This window comes from Stomoxys calcitrans, chromosome 5, assembly GCF_963082655.1.
Source record: "Stomoxys calcitrans chromosome 5, idStoCalc2.1, whole genome shotgun sequence".
Classification (NCBI taxonomy): domain Eukaryota; kingdom Metazoa; phylum Arthropoda; class Insecta; order Diptera; family Muscidae; genus Stomoxys; species Stomoxys calcitrans.
In genome coordinates, this window is record NC_081556.1 from 33,663,588 (window position 1) to 33,685,546 (window position 21,959).

General features: G+C 39.1%; 2 protein-coding genes across 2 annotated transcripts; one reads left to right on the forward strand and one right to left on the reverse strand.

Moving 5' to 3' along the window:
* Positions 1 to 1,209: 1,209 nt before the first annotated feature.
* On the reverse strand, positions 1,210 to 21,850 carry LOC106092684 (uncharacterized). Its single transcript, XM_059368721.1, has 3 exons — positions 21,763 to 21,850; positions 1,585 to 1,911; positions 1,210 to 1,520 (listed from the first exon to the last, which is right to left on the reverse strand). Exons 2-3 carry the CDS (start codon positions 1,870 to 1,872, stop codon positions 1,377 to 1,379), a joined length of 432 nt encoding a protein of 143 aa, XP_059224704.1. The 5' UTR covers positions 1,873 to 1,911; positions 21,763 to 21,850; the 3' UTR covers positions 1,210 to 1,376.
* LOC131997871 (uncharacterized) lies at positions 6,394 to 7,036 on the forward strand. The gene is made up of 3 exons (XM_059369719.1): positions 6,394 to 6,447; positions 6,526 to 6,834; positions 6,893 to 7,036. Exons 1-3 carry the CDS (start codon positions 6,394 to 6,396, stop codon positions 7,034 to 7,036), a joined length of 507 nt encoding a protein of 168 aa, XP_059225702.1.
* Positions 21,851 to 21,959: the final 109 nt, after the last annotated feature.

The following is a 21,959-nucleotide window of genomic DNA, read 5'->3' on the forward strand; positions in this document are numbered from 1 at the left end:
CATATTTCGCTGCAAGAAATCTGAAGATATCTGCCACCAAATCTTCAGCCACATTCTTCATTACAAATACGAGTGAGGTGAATATTGACCTGACTGTGATGGTCGATGGAAAAATGATTCCCACCGTCAAGTGTCCCAAAATACTTGGCGTCACATTTGACAGCTCTTATGCATTCTCCCCACAAGCCACAGCGATTTGCGATAAAGTCAAAAGTAGATACAAGGACCTCAGGTCACTTGCTGACAGCACTTGGGGTGCAGACAAAGAAACCTTGCTGACCACGTACAAAGCAGTTGGCTGGTCTATGGTCTCGTCAACTTTGTGACACGCAGTGGAATAATATTCAGATCTGTCAGAACGCCGCCCTCCGAACTGCGACGGGCTGTCTCCTCAGTTCTTATGTGGACCAGCTCCATCAGGAGACAAAGATCCTACCAGTGCGAAGACATAACTACATGCTGTCTAAGCAATACCTTTTGGGCTGTTATCACAGAGACCATCCAAATCAACATCTTGTTTATAGCTATCCACCGCCCAGAAGTCTTAAGGTAGATCTACATGATTTAGAGCGTGAGAGCATTCAGCGCTACAAGAGAGGACCTCTAGATCAAGCGGCATATCAAGCAGGTCTTGATAACATCCATGCAGACACGGTAGCAGATGCGGTAAATGGCTACCGGGTGAATGTAGTCTCTGGAGAACGACCGCCTCCCATTGAACCTGAAGAAATTGACCTGAATTGAGTGCGGCTGTGATGCACAAGCAAGCCATTCTTAGGATCCGGTTAGGTATTGAACAGTAGGTGGACTTTTGCGCCGTCCACCAGACTACAATACCATATAGCATTATAGGTCTGACAACTGCAGTATGTACCCGTGCATGACACGCAGTCCAAACCCCCAATTTTTGCCAATGGCTCTGTTGCAGATGTATAGGGCAAGAGTTGCCTTTCTTGCCCTTTCCAAAAAGTAGAATTTGAAGTTCCTGTCCAGCAAAACACTCAGGTATTTTGCGCTTTCTGTAAATGGAACATTCACTCCACCCAAGGAGACAGGTTCCACTGTAGGTAACCTGATGTAGCTCAAATTTGGTACAATGAATTTTCCTATGACCTGGTTTGAGTCGGTCCTACATTTCAAATGGAAGCACGTTTTAGTTTCGAAATGGGTAAAAGTTTGTCGATTTTATTTCAACATTTCCATTGATTTTAACCAGAATAAAATTAAACTAAAATATTTATTATTCCATTTATTGTTTAATACTGCTGATGGTTCCCTCATCCCTTATGGGTGAATATTTCTTTGATAATCCTTGTTATTTAGATCCAATATGTTTAAGCAATCCAAGATTGTAGATGTATATGCCCTGAGCCCACTCATACCACTTTGCCACTGGCATCAATACTAAGCGTCTTTTCACCGTCGACATAATACAAGGTTTTGAGCGCATATACCCCAGGTAATAAGGGAAAGGGTACCTTTTGAGTGTCAATTGACATGTCTTTGCCAATGATATCATGCTGGGGTTAAGAAAAATATTGATATTTAATTGGAAAAAATCACTTTTTAAACATTTGCACTTACATTGTAAGGACAAGAATGATTGACATTGGTGTAGTAGCCTAAGAGATTGTACACACGTTCAAAGGATCTGAAACGTTTTCGATTTGCCAGAAACTGACAATAATCCCAAGTGGAGTTTAAGGGCACAATAGGTTGCCGCACATTTGAAAGATAATGAACTTCAATATGCACTGAAAAGCTGGTGACTGGCAACTGTAAGATTTTTATATAAAACGAAGCGCTCGGATCATTTTGTGCATTCCGTGATACATTGCAATATTCAAAATATCCAAAGCTAGGTCTATGCATGGTGCATACCAAAGTAGGATTAATTATCTTGGGAATAGTCTAAAAGAAAAATAAATAAAAAAAAAAACATTAAAACTCATGTAGAATAATGGAAAATGTTGTATGAATTCAAACCTCTACATAAAGTATTGCAAACATGACATAGTACTCAGTCAAATGGAGTAGCATATTGCTATTATGTCAGATGTTCAAAATGTATTATTTGCCAATGAGATTCTTGCCAATGACTTGCAGCATTTACCTCCATCCGTCATTTGAATGTAGAAATAAAAATTATATAATTTTCGTAAATTACCCAAAATCGAGTGAAATTTGCTGAATGATGTTTATCTAAATTTGACCTTGTTTCCTTAGTAAACAAAAAACTTTACAATAAACCATATAAATAACTAGCTAACCCGGGCCCGCTTCGCTGCGCCTTCTTTTACTTTATATGGAACAAAAGTTTCTGTGGAATATTTATTTTCGATAATTAGAGATATTTTAGTGAAATACCATGCTAACCATGCCTTTATCTGAATCCCATATGATCTTTATTGGTCTACGAATTTAATTTGGGATGTAAGGTGTACTCCATTCTTAAAATACTTCATTTCAGCCCGATATTATCATGATGTCTGATTTAGTGGTGTTTTCGGGGGGGAGAGGTGGTCCCCCAGATACTTATCCCAGAAAAAATATCAGCATCGTGATCTTCTCTCAAATACTATTTATTTAAACCCCATATTGTCATCGGCTTAAGAGGAATTTACAGGATGAGGCGTCCCCCAAACACATGGCCCCAAAATAGGTTATCGATTTTTTGATTTGATCGATTTGAGCCACATATTGGCATGGTCGAAAAATTTTTCCCTTTGGGGTTGTTTTGGGAAAGGGTGATGCCCCTAATACATGGTCCTACATTTGGATATGAAATTCGTATTCTAATCGCAAATACCTTTATTTGAGCCCCATATTGCGATGGTCAGTAAAAAATTGCTGTTTGTAGGGTATTTTGGGAAAAGGGGTAGAGCCCCAGAAAATTGGTCCCGAAAATGGGTATCAATTCTTGCTCTACCCCCCAATGCCTTTCATTTAATCTCCATATTGACGTGGTCGGTAAATATGCCCGATTTAGCGGTGTTTTGGGGATTGGGGTGGTCCCCCAAATATCAGCCCGGAAAATATATCAGCAACGTGCTCTATTCTCATATATCTATATATCATTTATTTGAACCCCATATTGCCATTGCCCTCAAAATTGGATATCAAATTCGTTTTCTAATCTCATTTAAATTCCTTATTGCAAAAGTCAGCAAATATGTCCGGTTTGGGGTAGTGGCCCTAAAAACTATGAATATTTAGTTCCACTCTCTTTAAGACCCAAATTGTCTTGGTCCTATTTGGGGGTTGGTGGTAGGACGTCCGCTAGACAGTTGGCCCCTAATATTGATATCAGATACGTGGTCTACTCCCACATACCTTTAATATGAGCCCCATATTACCATAGTCGGCAAACATGACCGGCTTGGGGGGTGTTTTGAGGGATGGGCGGCCACTCAGTGAGTTGGCCTTGAAAATATATATCGGATTCGTGTTCCACTTTAAAAGCCCTCTTTTTTGAGCCTCCTCATATTGTAATAGTCAGCAAATATTTACTATTTGGGTGATGTTGTGGGGGTGGCGTGGCAACATAGACACTTTTCCCGAATATTGATATCAAATTCGTGCTTTACTCCCAAAGACCTTTCATTTAAGCCCCATATTGCTATGGTCGTAAATTTGTCCCCTTTGGGGGATGTTTTTGGTGAGAGGCGGCCACACCAAACACTTAGTCCCACATTTGGATATCAGATTCGTATTCTACTCGCAAATACCTTTGATATGAGTCCCATATTGCTATGGTCAGTAAATAAGTCCTGTTTGGGGGGTGTTTTGGGAAAGGGGTGGACCCCCAAACACTTGATCCCACATTTGGATATCAGATTCGTATTCTACTCGCAAATACCTTTCATATGAGTCCCCTATTGCCATGGTCGGTAAATATGTCCGATTTGGGGGTGTTTTGGGCCTTGGGTTGGTCCCCCTAGCACTTGGTCCGACAATTGGATATCAGATACTTTTTCTTATCCTAAATACCTTTCATTTGAGTCCCATATTGTCGTGATTGATCTAAATATATGTTTGGTAGGTTTTAGGGTGGGGCATCCCCCCTGATCTCCCCATCCGAAATTTGGATACCAAATTTTTATTTTAAGGAGCACCCAAAATTTCGCTTAAATCGCACCACCCATCTCCGAGATCAGGCGTTTCTGAAAATTAGGGTAAGGGGGAGGGTCCGCCCCCCCTTCAGATATCAAAAAATGTATATTGAAAAAGCCGGTGATAGTTTCGTCGCTGCCTCCCTGTTCGTTTTAAGCGGCAGTCTGCCTTAAACGTTTTCGGCCATTGTGATACCACCGGAACAAGAGAAGGAAGATGCCTTGTAGTTGCTACAGTTTAACCATTTAGATGACTTTGAAAAGCCCAACAACTTGCGAATGTTCACATCCGCTAAATTAGAGAAGATCTGAAAGAAATGACAACCCAAATTGGATCTTCTTCTGACTAAAAGTGCCGGCACACACACGCAGCAAATGTTCTATAGTCTCCCCTTGCTCAACGTCCTCACAGCTTCTCCAGAAGTCAATAATTGCAACCTTCAGTCTGTCAGCATGTTTTCCGATCTGCCTTGTCATTACGGAGGCAATGACTGAGACCTGCTTCTAGCCAGCGAAAGCAGAGCGGTAGACCAGCTTATGTCGGGCTTGTAAGCTTGGCCATTAACTGAGTAATTGTGATCAGGGATTCGAATCGCAGTGGAGCGTGGAGCGGAGCAGGCCTATTTTTGCCGGAGCGGAAGTGGACCTGGAGCGAAATGTTTTGAACCCGGAGCGGAACGGTTTGCAATCTCAAATCAAGAAGTCAAGTCGGGAGATTGGTTTATATGGACGCTATATCAGTTTATAGACAGATTCGGTCCGCACTTGGCACGATTGTTGGAAATCATAACAGAACACTGTGTGCAAATTTTCAGCCAATCGGACTAAAATTTCGACTTCCACGGGCACAAGAAGTCAAATCGGGAGATCAGTTTATATGGGAGCTATATCGAAATCTGAACCGATATGACCCACTTGCAATCCCCAATGACCTACATCAATGGTAAATATCTGTGCAAAATTTTAAGGAGCTAGCCTTACGCGTTCGACCGCTATCGAGATTTCGACAGACGGACATGGCTATATTGACACAATGTCGAGCCGATCCAGAATATATATATCATACGGGTTAGCAGATAAATATTTCGAGATGTTACAATCAGAATGACTAGATGAGTTTATCCACATCCAATGGTGGCGTGCATAAAAATCTGGGTCTAAATGAAAGGGTTTTAGGAGCAGAGTACGAACGTAACATTCAAGCATTTAGTGGCTGAGAGTTTGTCTTATACCTAAGTTGACATATAGCCCAATAATGGCAATATGATATTCATATGGCAGTAGGATAGAAATTCCGTTCCGTAATAGTAGAGAGTGACAGAGGAAAACCTGAGAGCAGCAGTCAAACGAACGAGATAAAGCAGCGCGAACCGAACAAAGAAAGCAAAATCCCACCAGCCGAAGCAAAGCACATGCATTAGCAGGTTAGATGATTTTTTGCCTTGCCTATGGATATAATGATGTTGTTGTTATATGTTGGCTTGCAAAGAGTGCCTTTCAACAACAAAATTGTACTTTGGGTCATTGAGATTCAAAATAAATTGTTGCAGAAAAATTAACAAATTTCTTGGTCGCTTTTTCGACCACAGTTGTTGTTTTTCAAAATTATTTTTATCTATGTATGAACGACATCTTGCCATCCAGTTTGAATCCAAGGCATTGCTAGCAACATTATGCGCTTTGTACTGTAAGAAGTAGAGAGACCATAGTTGGCTTTAATCGAAACGTTTTGCAGGAAACAAAGGAAATACGTTTGTGACAAATCAGTATCTAGCTTAAGGCAATATATTACACCAGGCAAATGGAGTTTCCGGCAATTTAAGGGGTGAATAACAAATTAACATAACAAGAGAAAGAGGAATAATTTTTATTCATTTATAATTGGTCAATAATTACCAAAGTATAACGTGATTCTAAAACCAATTGCCATGAATAACCTTAGAGATGAAGATATAGTAGGTAATTGGCCATAGTCTGTAATTGGTCAAAGTCCTTTAATCATTAAAAGTTCAAGTATGTTAAATTGATGATAAATAATTCGTTCACATGTAAGTCAATTATATTCTATATGCATCGGTTATCTTAGCTGCAAATCTTACAGTCCCTTTTTTTTGGTTGAAATATTGCTGTTTATCACTCTCTTTGGTTGTCAAAACGAGTTTTCCAGTCATTTAAGGTCATCTGTAAAGCTTAAGGCTTATCATTTTGTCTACATATAGAACTTCTTTCATTTCTCTTTGTTTTTTTTACTACGCTGAACGCATTTGCAGTGACGGCGAAGATGTTGCTCAAAACAATTCTAAATTTCTTGTTATTCACTCTGGCCTTTTCCAAGGTTTGTTATGAATGAACTTTCAATTAATGAAACCATTCCAAGCTAACGATTGTTTTTAAGTCTTTGACTGAACTACAGAATTTGTGGGTAAAATGCATCATGCATCAACCAGATTTTGGCAATTTCGAATACTGCAAAATTACAAAAAATACCAAGAACCTTACAGGACTATCGTTTCACCTTAAACTCCATCAGTTACCGGTCACCAATTGTCTCGCCCATGTCGAATTCCATTACCTTACTGCAACGCGACGGCCTATAGTGCCGGTCAATTCCACTTGGGATGCTTGCAAATTCATGGCAAATCGTAAACGATTCATAGCCTTTGAGGCCTTGTTTAAGATAGTGGGTCCAGCCACCAACCTCAATCACACCTGTCCCTACAATGTAAGTTGCAATCCGAAAGGAAGTTCTCAATTTGTGTTCACATTTTCAATCATTGCAGCATGATATAATTGGCAAGAATCTCGTTTTCGATATGGACCGAATTCCTTTTCCTGTTTTGCCTGGACAATATATCATTAAAAGTTCATATTTTATTAATAATGATAAAAAATTAAGCATTAATGTTGGTGGCAGAGTGATATAGAAAAGTTAAAAAAAAATGTTAAAATCAAATGCATGTTAAAATAATTTTTTTTGTAACATTTTATGTTTTGTGGATATATAGTTGAGCTTTTTATACTTATGAAGCTTGGTGTATGGTATCGGCTATAGGTCATGGGGAAAAAACAAAGTTTTTGGCTGTTTTTTAGTCGTATTTTTTTTTCATATTTCGGTCGACGTTGTTATATATGTCCTCAATGCTAATTGGTACTTTTCGTTATCATATATATTCGACTTACATTGTCTTGCCGGAAACCCTTCTATGTACGTCATGGTTTTATATACTTTTCCCTCTCTACTCTCCGTTTGGTTTCCAGTGGTTAGTTTGGTATTCTTCAGCAAACTAAAGGGTGATTTTTTTGAGGTTAGGATTTTCATGCATTAGTATTTGACAGATCACGTGGGATTTCAGACATGGTGTCAAAGAGAAAGATGCTCAGTATGCTTTGACATTTCATCATGATTAGACTTACTAACGAGCAACGCTTGCAAATCATTGAATTTTATTACCAAAATCAGTGTTCGGTTCGAAATGTGTTCATTCACCGTAACGTTGCGTCCAACAGCATCTTTGATAAAATACGGTCCAATGATTCCACCAGCGTACAAACCACACCAAACAGTGCATTTTTCGGGATGCATGGGCAGTTCTTGAACGGCTTCTGGTTGCTCTTCACTCCAAATGCGGCAATTTTGCTTATTTACGTAGCCATTCAACCAGAAATGAGCCTCATCGCTGAACGGTGAATGAACACATTTCGAACCGAACACTGATTTTGGTAATAAAATTCAATGATTTGCAAGCGTTGCTCGTTAGTAAGTCTATTCATGATGAAATGTCAAAGCATACTGAGCATCTTTCTCTTTGACACCATGTCTGAAATCCCACGTGATCTGTCAAATACTAATGCATGAAAATCCTAACCTCAAAAAAATCACCCTTTATTAACTGTGTATGATGGCAAATCATTGGCCCTTAAAATGTTCCTGATCTTTGTCTCATTCTGGCTGTGATATTCTTCTCCGCTAACTATGAGAAATCTCTCCTGATGAAATTTTTCGCAGTGTTTATTATAATCTTTTTATGATGTTTAGAATAAAAGTTAATCAATCGTCCTGAGACTGTTGATTTCTGGTACCAATCGATTTTCATCGAGTTCATAATCCAAATATAATAATTTTCCATTAGTTTCCTCTTCTTTTGTGTATTGTAATCGGGGGATATATGCGTTCAGAGCTTCTAATGTTTTGTCCACATCTGATTTTCTGACCATCGCAAAGATATCATCCACATATTTAGTTATAATCCTCGGTTTGTTTACACTATCAACTGCATTGTCAAGTAGATCCTCCATGATTATAACTGCAATGATGGGCGATGCTGGAGAACCCATCGGTATACCCTTATGTTGCTCATAAATCCTTTCCTCATGTTGGAAGAATCTGGTGTCCTTGAAGCAAAAAGATACCAATTTCCTAAAAATATCACAAGGTATGCTAGTATACGATATAGTCTAGGACGATAATCAACAAAAGGGTGTAGAGGTCTATCAAAACTCACTATTTCAAATTTCATCAAAATCGGATGAAAAATGCTCCTTTTATAGGCTCAATACACTTTATAGGGAGATCGGTTTATATAGCAGCTATATCCAAATATGTTCCGATCTGAACGATATTCAACAAAAAGGTTCAAAAGGGTACCTGAACTCGCTGTGAGAGGATCAGTGTCAATTTGGAGAATGACAACATAAGTTTCCTTGTTCTTCTTGACCATTCTAAGGCATTTGACACTGTGGGTCATTCCTTGTTATGAGATAAGATGAGAGATCTTTACAATTTTTCTTCTACGTCCGTTCGTCTTATTTTGTCGTACCTGTCACATCGCCCTCAGTCCATTAGTTATAAGTCTTCTGTATCGTCGCCTCTGCTTGTTTTAAAAGGTGTTCCTCAGGGAGGATCAATTCTGGGTCCTCTTCTTTTCATTGTAGAGTAACGACTTGGCGAGTCAATTGTCTTATTGTGAGGTACATATGTACGCTGACGATGTACAGATATATATCGGCAGTCCAAGGGATGAGATTGCTGAAAACATACGTCGGCTTAATCATGATCTGTCAAGAGTCAGCATGTGGGCGAAAGCCAATGGCCTGTGTCTCAACCCTGTAAAGTCCAAGTGTGTTGTTATCCGAAACAGGCTGTCTCGTTTTTCATGTGATGTTGGTATATTCATTAACGACGCTAGATTGGAAATAGTTCCTCATGCAAAGAACTAGGGCGTGTTTATTAATAGCACTCTGACTTGGGGTAATCATATCGACTCTGTCGTTGGTCAGTGATATAGAAAATTGAGTGCCACTCAGTCGGTTACTCCGCTGCGGGTTAGGGCTCTCTTGGCTAGGACTTATTTTGTTCCTGGCATTCTCTACGGCTGTGAGTTGTTTGCTAATTGCGACACGGTAAGTAGACGTTAGCAAAAAACCTTTTTTAATAGCGTTACTCGTTATGTATTTGGCTTGAGACGGCGCGACTCCATCTCTGAAAACCCTTGATCCCTGTATGGCGTCTCCCTACAGCACTTGTTATACCTGAGGTCGCTTACTTTCCTGCATAAACTGATCTACACGCAGGCACCACAATATCTGTATGGATTCATTGATTTCCCCAGATCTATTAGAGGTAAAAAAATCATTCCCAAAATTCATCGGAGTTTTTTTTTTATTTGGCATATGTTGATATACGTCTCTGGAACTCACTTTCTAACGATCTGCAATTACTCAGTAACACGGCAACATTTACAACCAGACTCTGGAAACATTTTACTGCATTAAGTTGTTGAATTTTAAGACTCATTTATTTATTTATTTTTATTCTTTTCTACGAACCTTAATTTCTTCTTTCGGATCAACTAAGTCTATTAATTCTTCTTTAATTGATGAATTAACATATGCGCTTTCTTTAGGGCCAATGCCATAAATCGAGATATCGGTCTATATGGCAACTATATGCAAATCTTGATCGATCTAGACCAAATTGCAGAAATATGTGGAGGGACTAAATTTAACTCTCTGTCCCAAATTTCAACGACATCGGACAATAAATGCGCTCTTTATGACCCCAAAACCTAAAAACGAGAGAGATGGGTCTATATGGCAGCTATATCCAAATCTGGACCGATCTTGCTTAATACCAGAATTATGTAAAGGGGCTTAACTTAACTCACTGTCTCAAACTTCGGCGACATCGGACAATAAATGCGCCTTTTATGGCCCCAAAACCTAAAACCGAGAGATCGGTCTATATGGCAGCTATATCCAAATCTGGGCCGATTTGTGCCATATTGCAGAAGTATGTCAAGGAAAGTTAAGTTAAGACCCTGAACTAAATTTCGGCGACATCGGACAAGAAATGCGCCTTTTATGGGCCCAAAACCTTAAATCGTGAAATTGGTCTATATGGCAGCTATATCAAAATCTGGACTGATCTGTGGTTAATTGCAGAATTATGTCAAGGGGCTTAACTTAACTCACTGTCCCAAATTTCGGCGACATCGGACATTAAATGCGCCTTTTATGCCCACAAAACCTAAAACCGAGAGATCGGTCTATATGGCAGCTATATCCAAATCTAGGCCGATCTGTACCATATTGCAGAAGTATGTCAAGGAAAGTTAAGACCCTGTACCAAATTTCGGCGACATCGGAAAAGAAATGCGCCTTTTATGGGCCCAAAACCTTAAATCGTGAAATTGGTCTATATGGCAACTATATCAAAATCTGGACTGATCTGTGGTTAATTGCAGAATTATGTCAAGGGGCTTAACTTAACTCACTGTCCCAAATTTCGGCGACATCGGACATTAAATGCGCCTTTTATGGCCCCAAAACCTAAAACCGAGAGATCGGTCTATATGGCAGCTATATCCAAATCTGGGCCGATTTGTGCCATATTGCAGAAGTATGTCAAGGAAAGTTAAGTTAAGACCCTGTACCAAATTTCGGCGACATCGGACAAGAAATGCGCCTTTTATGGGCCCAAAACCTTAAATCGTGAAATTGGTCTATATGGCAGCTATATCAAAATCTGGACTGATCTGTGGTTAATTGCAGAATTATGTCAAGGGGCTTAACTTAACTCACTGTCCCAAATTTCGGCGACATCGGACATTAAATGCGCCTTTTATGCCCACAAAACCTAAAACCGAGAGATCGGTCTATATGGCAGCTATATCCAAATCTAGGCCGATCTGTACCATATTGCAGAAGTATGTCAAGGAAAGTTAAGACCCTGTACCAAATTTCGGCGACATCGGAAAAGAAATGCGCCTTTTATGGGCCCAAAACCTTAAATCGTGAAATTGGTCTATATGGCAACTATATCAAAATCTGGACTGATCTGTGGTTAATTGCAGAATTATGTCAAGGGGCTTAACTTAACTCACTGTCCCAAATTTCGGCGACATCGGACAAGAAATGCGCCTTTTATGGGCCCAAAACCTTAAATCGTCAAATTGGTCTATATGGCAGCTATATCAAAATCTGGACTGATCTGTGGTTAATTGCAGAATTATGTCAAGGGGCTTAACTTAACTCACTGTCCCAAATTTCGGCGACATCGGACATTAAATGCGCCTTTTATGCCCACAAAACCTAAAACCGAGAGATCGGTCTATATGGCAGCTATATCCAAATCTAGGCCGATCTGTACCATATTGCAGAAGTATGTCAAGGAAAGTTAAGACCCTGTGCCAAATTTCGGCGACATCGGAAAAGAAATGCGCCTTTTATGGGCCCAAAACCTTAAATCGTGAAATTGGTCTATATGGCAACTATATCAAAATCTGGACTGATCTGTGGTTAATTGCAGAATTATGTCAAGGGGCTTAACTTAACTCACTGTCCCAAATTTCGGCGACATCGGACATTAAATGCGCCTTTTATGGCCCCAAAACCTAAAACCGAGAGATCGGTCTATATGGCAGCTATATCCAAATCTGGCCCGATTTGTGCCATATTGCAGAAGTATGTCAAGGAAAGTTAAGTTAAGACCCTGTACCAAATTTCGGCGACATCGGACAATAAATGCGCCTTTTATGGGCCCAAAACCTTAAATCGTGAAATCGGTCTATACGGCAGCTATATTCAAATCTGAACCGATCAGGGCCAAATTGAAGAAGAATGTCGAAGGGCCTACGACAACTTACTGTCCCGAATTTCAGCAAAATCGGATAATAAATGTGGCTTTTATGGGCCTTCGACCCTAAATCAGAGGATCGGTCTGGATGGCAGCAATATCCAAATCTGGACCGATCTAGGCCAAATTGACGAAGGATGTCGAAGGGCCTAATGCATCTCACTAGCCCAAAGTTCATCAAAATCGGATAATAAATGTGGCTTTTATGGGCCTGAGACCCTAAATCGGCGGATCGGTCTATATGGCAGCAATAACCAAATCTGGACCGATCTGGGCCAAATTGACGAAGGATGTCGAAGGGCCTAACACAACTCACTGTCCCAAATTTCAGCAAAATCGGATAATTAATGTGGCTTTTATGGGCCTAAGACCCTAAATCGGAGGATCGGTCTTTATGGGGGCTATAACAAGATATAGTCCGATATAGCCCAACTTCGAGCATAGCGTTGTACGAAGTTTTGGGAAGATTGGACAATAAATGCGCTTGCAGTAGCTCTAGGAGTGAAAATCAGGCGATATATATATATTTGAGAGCTATATCTGAATCTGAACCGATTTCCATGAAATTCTCCGGTAATGTCAAGAGTCATAAAAAAATGCTTCCTGCCAAATTTCGAGATAACCGATTAACAAATGACAATTTTATTGCATTATTACTAAAAATCGGACGAACATATACATGGGAGCTGTACCTAAATCTGAACCGATTTCGAGCAAACTTCTCAGTTACTGTGGCAGTCGTCAAGGTAAGCGTTTTGCAAAATTTTGCCATGATGGGTCAATAAATGCGATTGCTGTGATTCCAGAAGTTAAAATCGGGCGAGATATATATAAGAGAGCTATATCTGAATCTGAACCGATTTCCATGAAATTCACCAGTAATGTCGAGAGTCATGAGAAAATACTTCCTGCAAAATTTCGAGAGAATCGGGCGAACATATGTATGGAACCTATATCCCAATCTGAACCAATTTTTTCCAATTTCAATAGGCTTGGTCTCTAGGCCGAAAAACATGCCTGTACCAAATTTTAAGACGATCGGATGAAAACTGCGACCTGTACTTTGTACACAAATTAACATGGACAGAAAGACAGACAGACGGACAGACAGACGGACGGACAGACGCACAGACGGACGGACAAACAGACGGAAAGACAGACGGACAGACAGACGAACATAGCTAAAACTAATCAGAAAGTGATTCTGAGTCGATCGGTATACTTATCAATGTGTCTATCTCTCTTCCTTTTGGGTGTTACAAACTAATTCACAAAGTTATGTACCACAGTAGTGGTGTAGGGTATTAAATGGTATTTATTGGGTACTTACCCATTATCCTTTTCAAAGGTAGCGATGTTACCAGTATTAAATGTTATTAAGTACGTCGACTAGGTGGTGTAGGGTATTATATAGTCGACTCCGTCCGACTTTTGCCTTTTCTTACTACTTAAACATAACATATTTGCGAAAGATGAGCATACAGACGGACGAATGAACAAATGAACCGTTCTGAGCAAAAACGATTACCATTAGATCCATTTTTCGATTAGTTACAAAGTATACGGTAATTAGCGTTCCCATTATGTCTGGCAGTTCTCTCTGAATCAAATCGCAAATTTTGTTTATTATTTTAACATTTTTGTCATGCCTAATTTACAAAGCACTGTTTTTTTTATTATTTGTTAATTATTGTTGTTCTGCTTAGAGTGTAATTTTATTTGTCATTAACGTTTTAAAGAGATGATTTGTTCCATATGTTTTATTTTTTAAAATAATGTTTTAATAATGTTGACCATATTTTTGATTGCGTTATCAGCAAATTAGAAAAAAAGTTAATGAAACATTAATTTGGTGGAATTTTGATATTTTACCATATCGTAGTAAATCAAAAAAAGATGAAAGTCCTTTGGTTTTTTTTTTTATATACCCAACATCGAAGGATGGGGTTATATTCATTTTGTCATTCCGTTTGCAAAACATCGAAATATCTGTTTCCGACCCTATAAATCTAGACATGGCCTTCCGTCTGTCCGTCTGTCTGTTGAAATCACGCTACAGTCTTTAAAAATAGAGATATTGAGCTGAAACTGTGCACAGATTTTTTTTTTGCCCAAAGGCAGGGTAAGGTCGAAGATGAGCTATATCGGACTATATCTTGATATAGCCCCCATATAGACCGATCGGCCGATTTAGGGTCTTAAGCCCATAAAAGCCACATTTATTATCCGATATTGCTGAAATTCGGGCAGTGAGTTGTGCTAGGCTCATCGACATCCTTTGTCAATTTGGCCCAGATCGGTTCAGATTTGGATATAGCTACCATGTAGGCCGATCTCTAGATTTAAAGTCTTGGGCCCATACAAGTTGAATTTATTAACCGATTTCGGTGAAGTTTTGCACAATGAGTTGTGTTAGGCCCCTTAACATCTGTAAATAATACGGTCTGGATTTGCTTATAGCTGCCATATAGACCGATCTCTAGATTTAAGGTCTTGGGCCCATAAAAGTTGAATTTATTACCCGATTTCGCGGAAATTTGGCACAATGAGTTGTGTTAGGTCTCTCGACATTTATAATTTTTACGACACAGATCGGTATGCATTTAGATATAGCTGCCATATATACCAATCTCCCGATCGTAGGTTTAAGGCACATAAAAGTTAAATTTATTTTGCCGATTACGCTTAAATTTGGCCCAATAAACAGTGGGAGGCCTGTCGGCACTTGTACCGAGTATGGTTAAGATTGGGCTATATTTGAAAATAGCTGCTATATATACCGATCTTTAGATTTAAACTCTTGGGCCCATAGAAGCAGCGTTTGTTATCCGATTTCACTGAAATTTGGCACAGTGAGCTATGCCAGGCTCTTCGTCCGTTGTGTTCGATATGGCCCAGATCGGCTCATATTTGGATATAGCTGCCAAATAGACCGATTTCCAATTTGAGGTCTTAAAACTTAAAAGGTTCATTTATTACCCAATTACACTGACATTTAACACAGTGAGATATTCGACATCCCTGCTCTAAATGGTTCCGATCGGTCTTTATTTTGATAAAGCTGCCATATAAATATACCGATTTAAGTTCTTGGGCTCATGAAGAGCTTTTATTTGTATTGCCGATGGGCAAGTGCCAAAAGAGATGACATATCAGAATACAAGATCAGATGGCTACTTGCGTTGTTGTCACCCGATGTTATCTAGTGTAGGCCAGGTAAATGCTGTATATGGCGCTGTCAAGTTATTTCTGTTGAAGAGCAGCAGATGTCACTTCAACAAGGGTTAATCCGTATGGCCAAGGTGGTGGGTATCCAAAGTTCGGTCCGCCGAACTTCATGCGTTTTTATTTATTCTTCTTAAGCAGAAATTTTGCATGAAGTGTCTTGACTAACATATTTGCCAATTATGGTCTAAATCGGTTTATAACCTGATATAGCTCCCATATAAACCGAACTCTCGAATATAGGCATAGGTATCCAGAGGGTGCAATTCCTATATGGTTTGCCTGAAATTTTGTAGAACGACTTTTTTTATGTACTTTGACATATGTGCCAAATATGATTTGAATCGGTCCATAACCGGATATAGCTAAAGAACAGCCACATGTCGGTCCATAGTCTGATATAATTAAGGTAAAGCCACATGCCGAGCAATAATTACCGATGAATCCGAAAAATAAACAATAATTTGGTTAATGGGCTGGTGGCATCATCGGTTCATTTTTTTCAAAGACGACAGTGAAAGAGACGTTAGAGTAGTTTTGGAAAACAAGACCTTACGAATGCAGCATTTAAACCCTCAGCTGGGGCCAACATTTACATGAAGTTATTTATACTCTACACCACTACTGTGGTACAGGGTATTATAACTTGGTGCATTGGCAACCAAGTTATAATACCCTGTACACCCAAAAGGAAGAGAGATAGACCCATTGACAAGTATACCGATCGATTCAAAATCACTTTCTGTTTCGAGTTAGCTATGTCCCACTGTCTGTGTGTCTGTCTGTCCGTCTGTCTGTCCATGTTAATTTGTGCACAAAGTACAGGTCGCAGTTTTCATCCAATTGCCTTAAAATTTGGTTTATGCATGTTTTTTGGCCTAGAGACAAAACCTATTAAAATTGGAAAAAATCGGTTCAGATTTGGATATAGCTCCCATATATATGTTCGTCCGTTTTTCAGTAATAGTGCAATAAAATGGTAAATTGTGAACCGATTCTCTCGAATGTTGCAAGAATGTTTTTCTTATGGCTGTTGACATTAATGGTGAGTTTTGTAGAAATCGGTTCAGGTTTAGATATAGCTCTCATGAATATATTGGGTTGCCCAAAAAGTAATTGCGGATTTTTCATATAGTCGGCGTTGAAAAATTTTTTCACAGCTTGTGACTCTGTAATTGCATTCTTTCTTCTGTCAGTTATCAGCTTTTAGCTTGCTTTTAACTTTTAGCTTGCTTTAGAAAAAAAGTTTAAAAAAAAGTATATTTGATTAAAGTTCATTCTAAATTTTATTAAAAATGCATTTACTTTCTTTTAAAAAATCCGCAATTACTTTTTGGGCAACCCAAAATATCGCGCGATTATCACTCCTAGAGCCATTGCAAGCGCATTTATTGATCAGTCTTCCCAAATTTTCGTACAACGCTTTCCTTTACGACTTCTACAATGTCTAGAAAGTTTGCTTGAAATCGGTTCAGATTTAGATATAGCTCCCATATATATGTTCGTCCGATTTGCAGTAATATTGCAATAAAACGGTCATTTGTTCTCCGATTCTCTCGAAATTCGGCAGTAAGGATTTCCTTTTGACTCTCGACAATACTGATGAATATCAGGGAAATCGGTTCACATTTAGATATAGCTCTCATATATAGATATCGCCCGATTTTAACTGCTAGAGTCACAGCAAGCGCATTTTTTTACCCATCTTGCCAAAATTTTGCAAAACGCTTTCCTCGACGACTATCACATTATCTGAGAAGTTTGCTCGAAATCGTTTCAGATTTAGGTATAGCTCCCATGTATATGTTCGTCCGATTTTCGGGTAATATTGCAATAAAGTGGTCATTTTTCAACCGATTCTCTCGAAATTTCGCAGGAAGGATTTTCTTGTGACTCTCGCCATTACTGGTGAATTTCATAGAAATCGGCCCAGATTTTCTTATAGCTGTCATATATATATGTCGCCTGATTTTCACTTAAAGAGCCACTGCAAGCGCATTGTTTTATCAATCTTGCCAAAATTTTTACAAAACACTTTCCTCGACGACTATCACATTATCTGAGAAGTTTGCTCGAAATCGGTTCAGAATTAGATATATTGGGTTGCCCAAATAGAAATAGCGGATTTTTCATATAGTCGTCGTTGACAAATTTTTTCACAGCTTGTGACTCTGTAATTGCATTCTTTTCCTGTCAGTTATCAGCTGTTACTTTTAGCTTGCTTTAGAAAAAAAGTGTAACAAAAGTATATTTGATTCATGCTAAGTTTTATTAAAAATGCATTTACTTTCTTTTGAAAAATCCGCAATTACTTTTTGGGCAACCCAATAGCTTCCATATATATGTTCGTCCTATATATATGTTCGTAGTTATTACAGTTTGAACATATTTGCTCGTTTTAAGTAGTAAATGGGAAAGGCCATTTTTTCGAAAATAAATGCTACGCTATAAAATCATCCTTTACATGGTGTTGAGTATGGATTTTATTGCGTTTTCCTGCCATGGTGAGTGTTTTGTTTTGTTAATACATAAATCATTTGGCCAAGATTAGCTTTTTGTATCTGCCACCCAATCGCTATTCAAGGGTATTCTATTATGAAAATCACCACTTGTGCTAAAATGCGAAATTATTCATTTCAACCGGCAAAAGAAGAGCAATTAATTAAATCATTAATAAAAGCCTGAATTAATTTCTCTATCAGATCAAAACTCAACCACTAGACAATCAAAGTGTAATAAATTTTAAAGAAATATTAAAAAAACGCACACACACAACGGGGGGAGAGATGTCAACACCAAATTAAAATTGACTTGCTTATAAGCGAATGCCATTTAATACGCCGTAGAGTGTTTAATTTTGTTAAATATATCAAAGTTGGATTTTACATATTGTGTCTCCAAGACCATCAAATCAAAGTATTTAATAATAGGTTTCCAAATTTTATAACCTTGACACTTCTACAAACCATTAATCAACAAGTAAAAAGGCGTTATGTTCGGCCGGGCCGAACACTGGATACCCACCACCTCGGCTATAAACCACTGTAAACCACTTTTCCTCCTAATCCTCATAGCGGCTATATCGAAATATGGTCCGATTTGGACCAAATTCGGCACGGCCATTGAGTGTCCAATCCACTGTCTAATTTTATTGAACAAAATAGTGGTATTTTTGAAAGCTATATCCAAATATAGACCGATCTGAACCATATACGACACGGATGTCACTGTGTCAAATTTCAATGAAATCGGATTATAAATGCGCCTTTTATGGGGCCAAGACTTTAAATCGGCGAATCGGTCTATATGGCAGCTATATCCAAATCTGGACAGATTTGATTCAAGTTGCAGATTCAAGTCGAAGAGCCTAACACAACACACTGTTCCGAATTTCGGCAAATTCGGACAATAAATGCGCCTTTTATGACTCCTAAGAATGTTGAAGGGCCCAACACATCTCACTGTCCTAAATTTCGGCGAAATCGGGCAATTAATGCGTCTTTTATGGCCCCAAAACCTTTAATCGAGTGACCGGTCTATACAGCATCTATACCCACATCTGAATCGATCTGAGCCAAATTGAATAAGAACGTCGAAGAGCCTAACATTTCGGCGACATCGGACAATAAAAAAGCTTTTTATGGCCCCAAGACCTTAAATCGAGAGATCGGTCTATATGGCAGCTATATTCAAATCCGAACCGATCTGGGCCAAATTGTAGAAAGATGTTGAAGGTCCCAACACAGCTCACTGTCCCAAATTTCGCCGACATCGGACAAGAAATGAGCCTTTTATGACCCCAAGACCTTAAATTGAGAGATCGGTCTTTATGGCAGCTATATCCAAATCTGGACCGATCTGGGCCAAATTGAAGAAAGTTGTCGAGTGGCTTAATGCAACTCACTGTCCCAAATTTCAGCAAAATCGGAAAATGAATGTGGCTTTCATGAGCCTAAGACCCTTAATCGGAGGATCAGTCTATATGACAGCTATATCCAAGTCTGAACCGATCTGAGTGAAATTAAGGAAGGATTTCGAAGAGCCTAAAACAACTCACTGTCCCAAATTTCGGCGACATCGGACAATAAATGCGCCTTTTATGGCCCCAAGACCTTAAATCGAGAGACCGGTCTATATGGCAGCTATATTCAAATCTGAACTGATCTGGACCAAATTGAAGAAGGATGTCGAAGGGCCCAACACAACTCACTGTTCCAAATTTCGGCGACATCGGACAATAAATGCTTCTTTTATGGGCTCAAAATCTTAAATCGAGAAATCGGTCTATATGGCAGCTATATTCAAATCTAAGCCGATCTGGGCCAAATTGAAGAAGGATGTCGAGGGTACTAACACAACTCATTGTCCCGAATTTCGGCGACATCGGGTAATGAATGCGTCTTTTATGGGCTCAAAACTTTAAATCGGGTTTAAAGTTTAAACTCGGAGGGTTTCGGGTCATTAACGTTTGGGTGTTAGATATACTCCATTATTAAAAGTCTTTATTTCAGCTAGATATTGTCATGATGTCCGATTTAGGGGTGTTTTCGGGGGTGAGGTGGTCCCTTAGACTCTTGACCAAAAAAAAAAAAAAAAAATATCAACATCGTTCTCTTCTCTGAAATACCATTTTTATAAACCCCATATTGCCATTGCCCCAAAGTTTGTACTTTTTGGAGGGTGTTTTGGGAACGGAGCGGTGCCCCAAATACAAGGTCCCACATTTGGATATCAGATTCGTATTTAACTCCCATATACCTTTGTTTAAGCCCCATATTGTGTTGATCAGTAAATAAATGTTGTTTGTGGGGTGTTTTAGGGAAGTGGCAGACCCCCAATACCTTTCATTTGAGACTCACATTGACGTGGTTGGTAAATATGCCTGATTTAGGGGTATTTTGGGGAGTGAGTGGTCTCCCAAACATCGATCCCTGAAATATATCAGCATCGTGCTCTACTCTCTAATATCATTTATTTGAACCCCATATTGCCATTGGCCTCAAAATTGGATATCAAATTCGTTTTCTAATCTCAAATACCTTTCATTTAAACCCCTTACTGCAAAAGTCAGCAAATATGTCCGGTTTAGAGAATGGGTCTTAAAAACAATCAATATCGAGATCCACTCCCTTTGAGATCCAAAATTGTCATGGTGAGCAAATATTTCCTATTTGAGCGTTGTTATGGGGTAGGGAATGTTGATATTAGATTCGTAGTCTACTCCCACATACCTTTAATTTGAGCCTCATATTTCCATATTCGGTAAACATGACCGGCTTGGGGGGAGTTTCGGGGGATGGGCGGCAACTCAGTGAGTTGGCCTTGAAAATATATATCGAATTCGTGTTCCACTTTAAAAACCCTCTTATTTGAGCCTCATATTGCAACGGTCAGAAAATACTTACTATTTGGGTGGTTTTGTGGGGGTGACGTGGCCCCGTAGACACTTTTCCCGAATATTAATATCAAATTCGTGCTTTACTCCCAAAGACCTTTCATTTGAGCCCCATATTGCTATGGTCGTAACTTTGTCCCCTTTGGGGGATGCTTTTGGTGAGAGGCAGCCCCCCAAACACTTGGTCCCATATTTGGATATCAGATTCGTATTCTGCATTCAAATACCTTTTATTTAAGCCCCATATTCCCATGGTCAGTAAATAAGTCCTGTTTGGGGGGTGTTTTGGGAAAGGGGTGGACCCGCGAAAACGTAGTCCCGCATTTGGATATCAGATTTGTATTCTACTCGCAAACACCTTTCATTTGAGTCCCATATTGCCATCGGTAAATATGTCCGATTTAGGGATGTTTTGGGGCTTGGGGTGGTCCCCCTAACACTTGGTCCGACCAATGGATATCAGATACGATTTCGGATTCTAAATACCTTTCATTTGGGTCCCATATTGTCGTGATTGTTCTAAATATATGTTTGGTAAGTTTTAGGGTGGGGCAGCCCCCCTAGGTACGCCATCCGAATTTTGGATACCAAATTTTTATTTTTAGGGTACTATATGAGAGCACACAAAATTTCACTTAAATCGCACCACCCATCTCCGAGATCTGGCGTTTCTGAAAATTTGGGTAAGGGGGAGGGTCCGCCCCCCCTTCAGATATCAAAAAATGTGGGTTGTAAGTTCTTGAAATGGTGCTTGGGTATATTTTGCCAGACTATAATGATTAAACTTTCAATTGCAGCAACCATAGCCTATAGTAGGCACATATGAGACTTCTTTAAGATGCAAATCACAAGACCTTAATAAAAATGTACCAATAAGTTATTATCATAATACATACTTATCTCTTAATTGTTGGTAGACGACTTGCTTAAGCGTCCAATTGAAGGTTCTGTAGCTTCGCATATGTTTTTCACACCTTTTTTGCGCTTCACTCTTAATTTCATCGACAAACTTGCACTTAGTCCACAGGCAATGTTATAGAGTAGTAATAACACGCTGCTATTTACGCTTTAATAAACATTTTGTTTATTTTGT

Excerpts from the sequence above, each read along its gene's own strand:
- LOC131997871 (XM_059369719.1), top strand. The coding sequence starts at position 6,394 with ATGTTGCTCAAAACAATTCTAAATTTCTTGTTATTCACTCTGGCCTTT. Across the intron at positions 6,448-6,525 it reads TCACTCTGGCCTTTTCCAAG|AATTTGTGGGTAAAATGCAT; the intron begins GTTTGTTATGAA and ends ACTGAACTACAG. Across the intron at positions 6,835-6,892 it reads ATCACACCTGTCCCTACAAT|CATGATATAATTGGCAAGAA; the intron begins GTAAGTTGCAAT and ends CAATCATTGCAG.
- LOC106092684 (XM_059368721.1), bottom strand. The coding sequence starts at position 1,872 with ATGCATAGACCTAGCTTTGGATATTTTGAATATTGCAATGTATCACGG. Across the intron at positions 1,521-1,584 it reads ATCATTCTTGTCCTTACAAT|CATGATATCATTGGCAAAGA; the intron begins GTAAGTGCAAAT and ends TCTTAACCCCAG.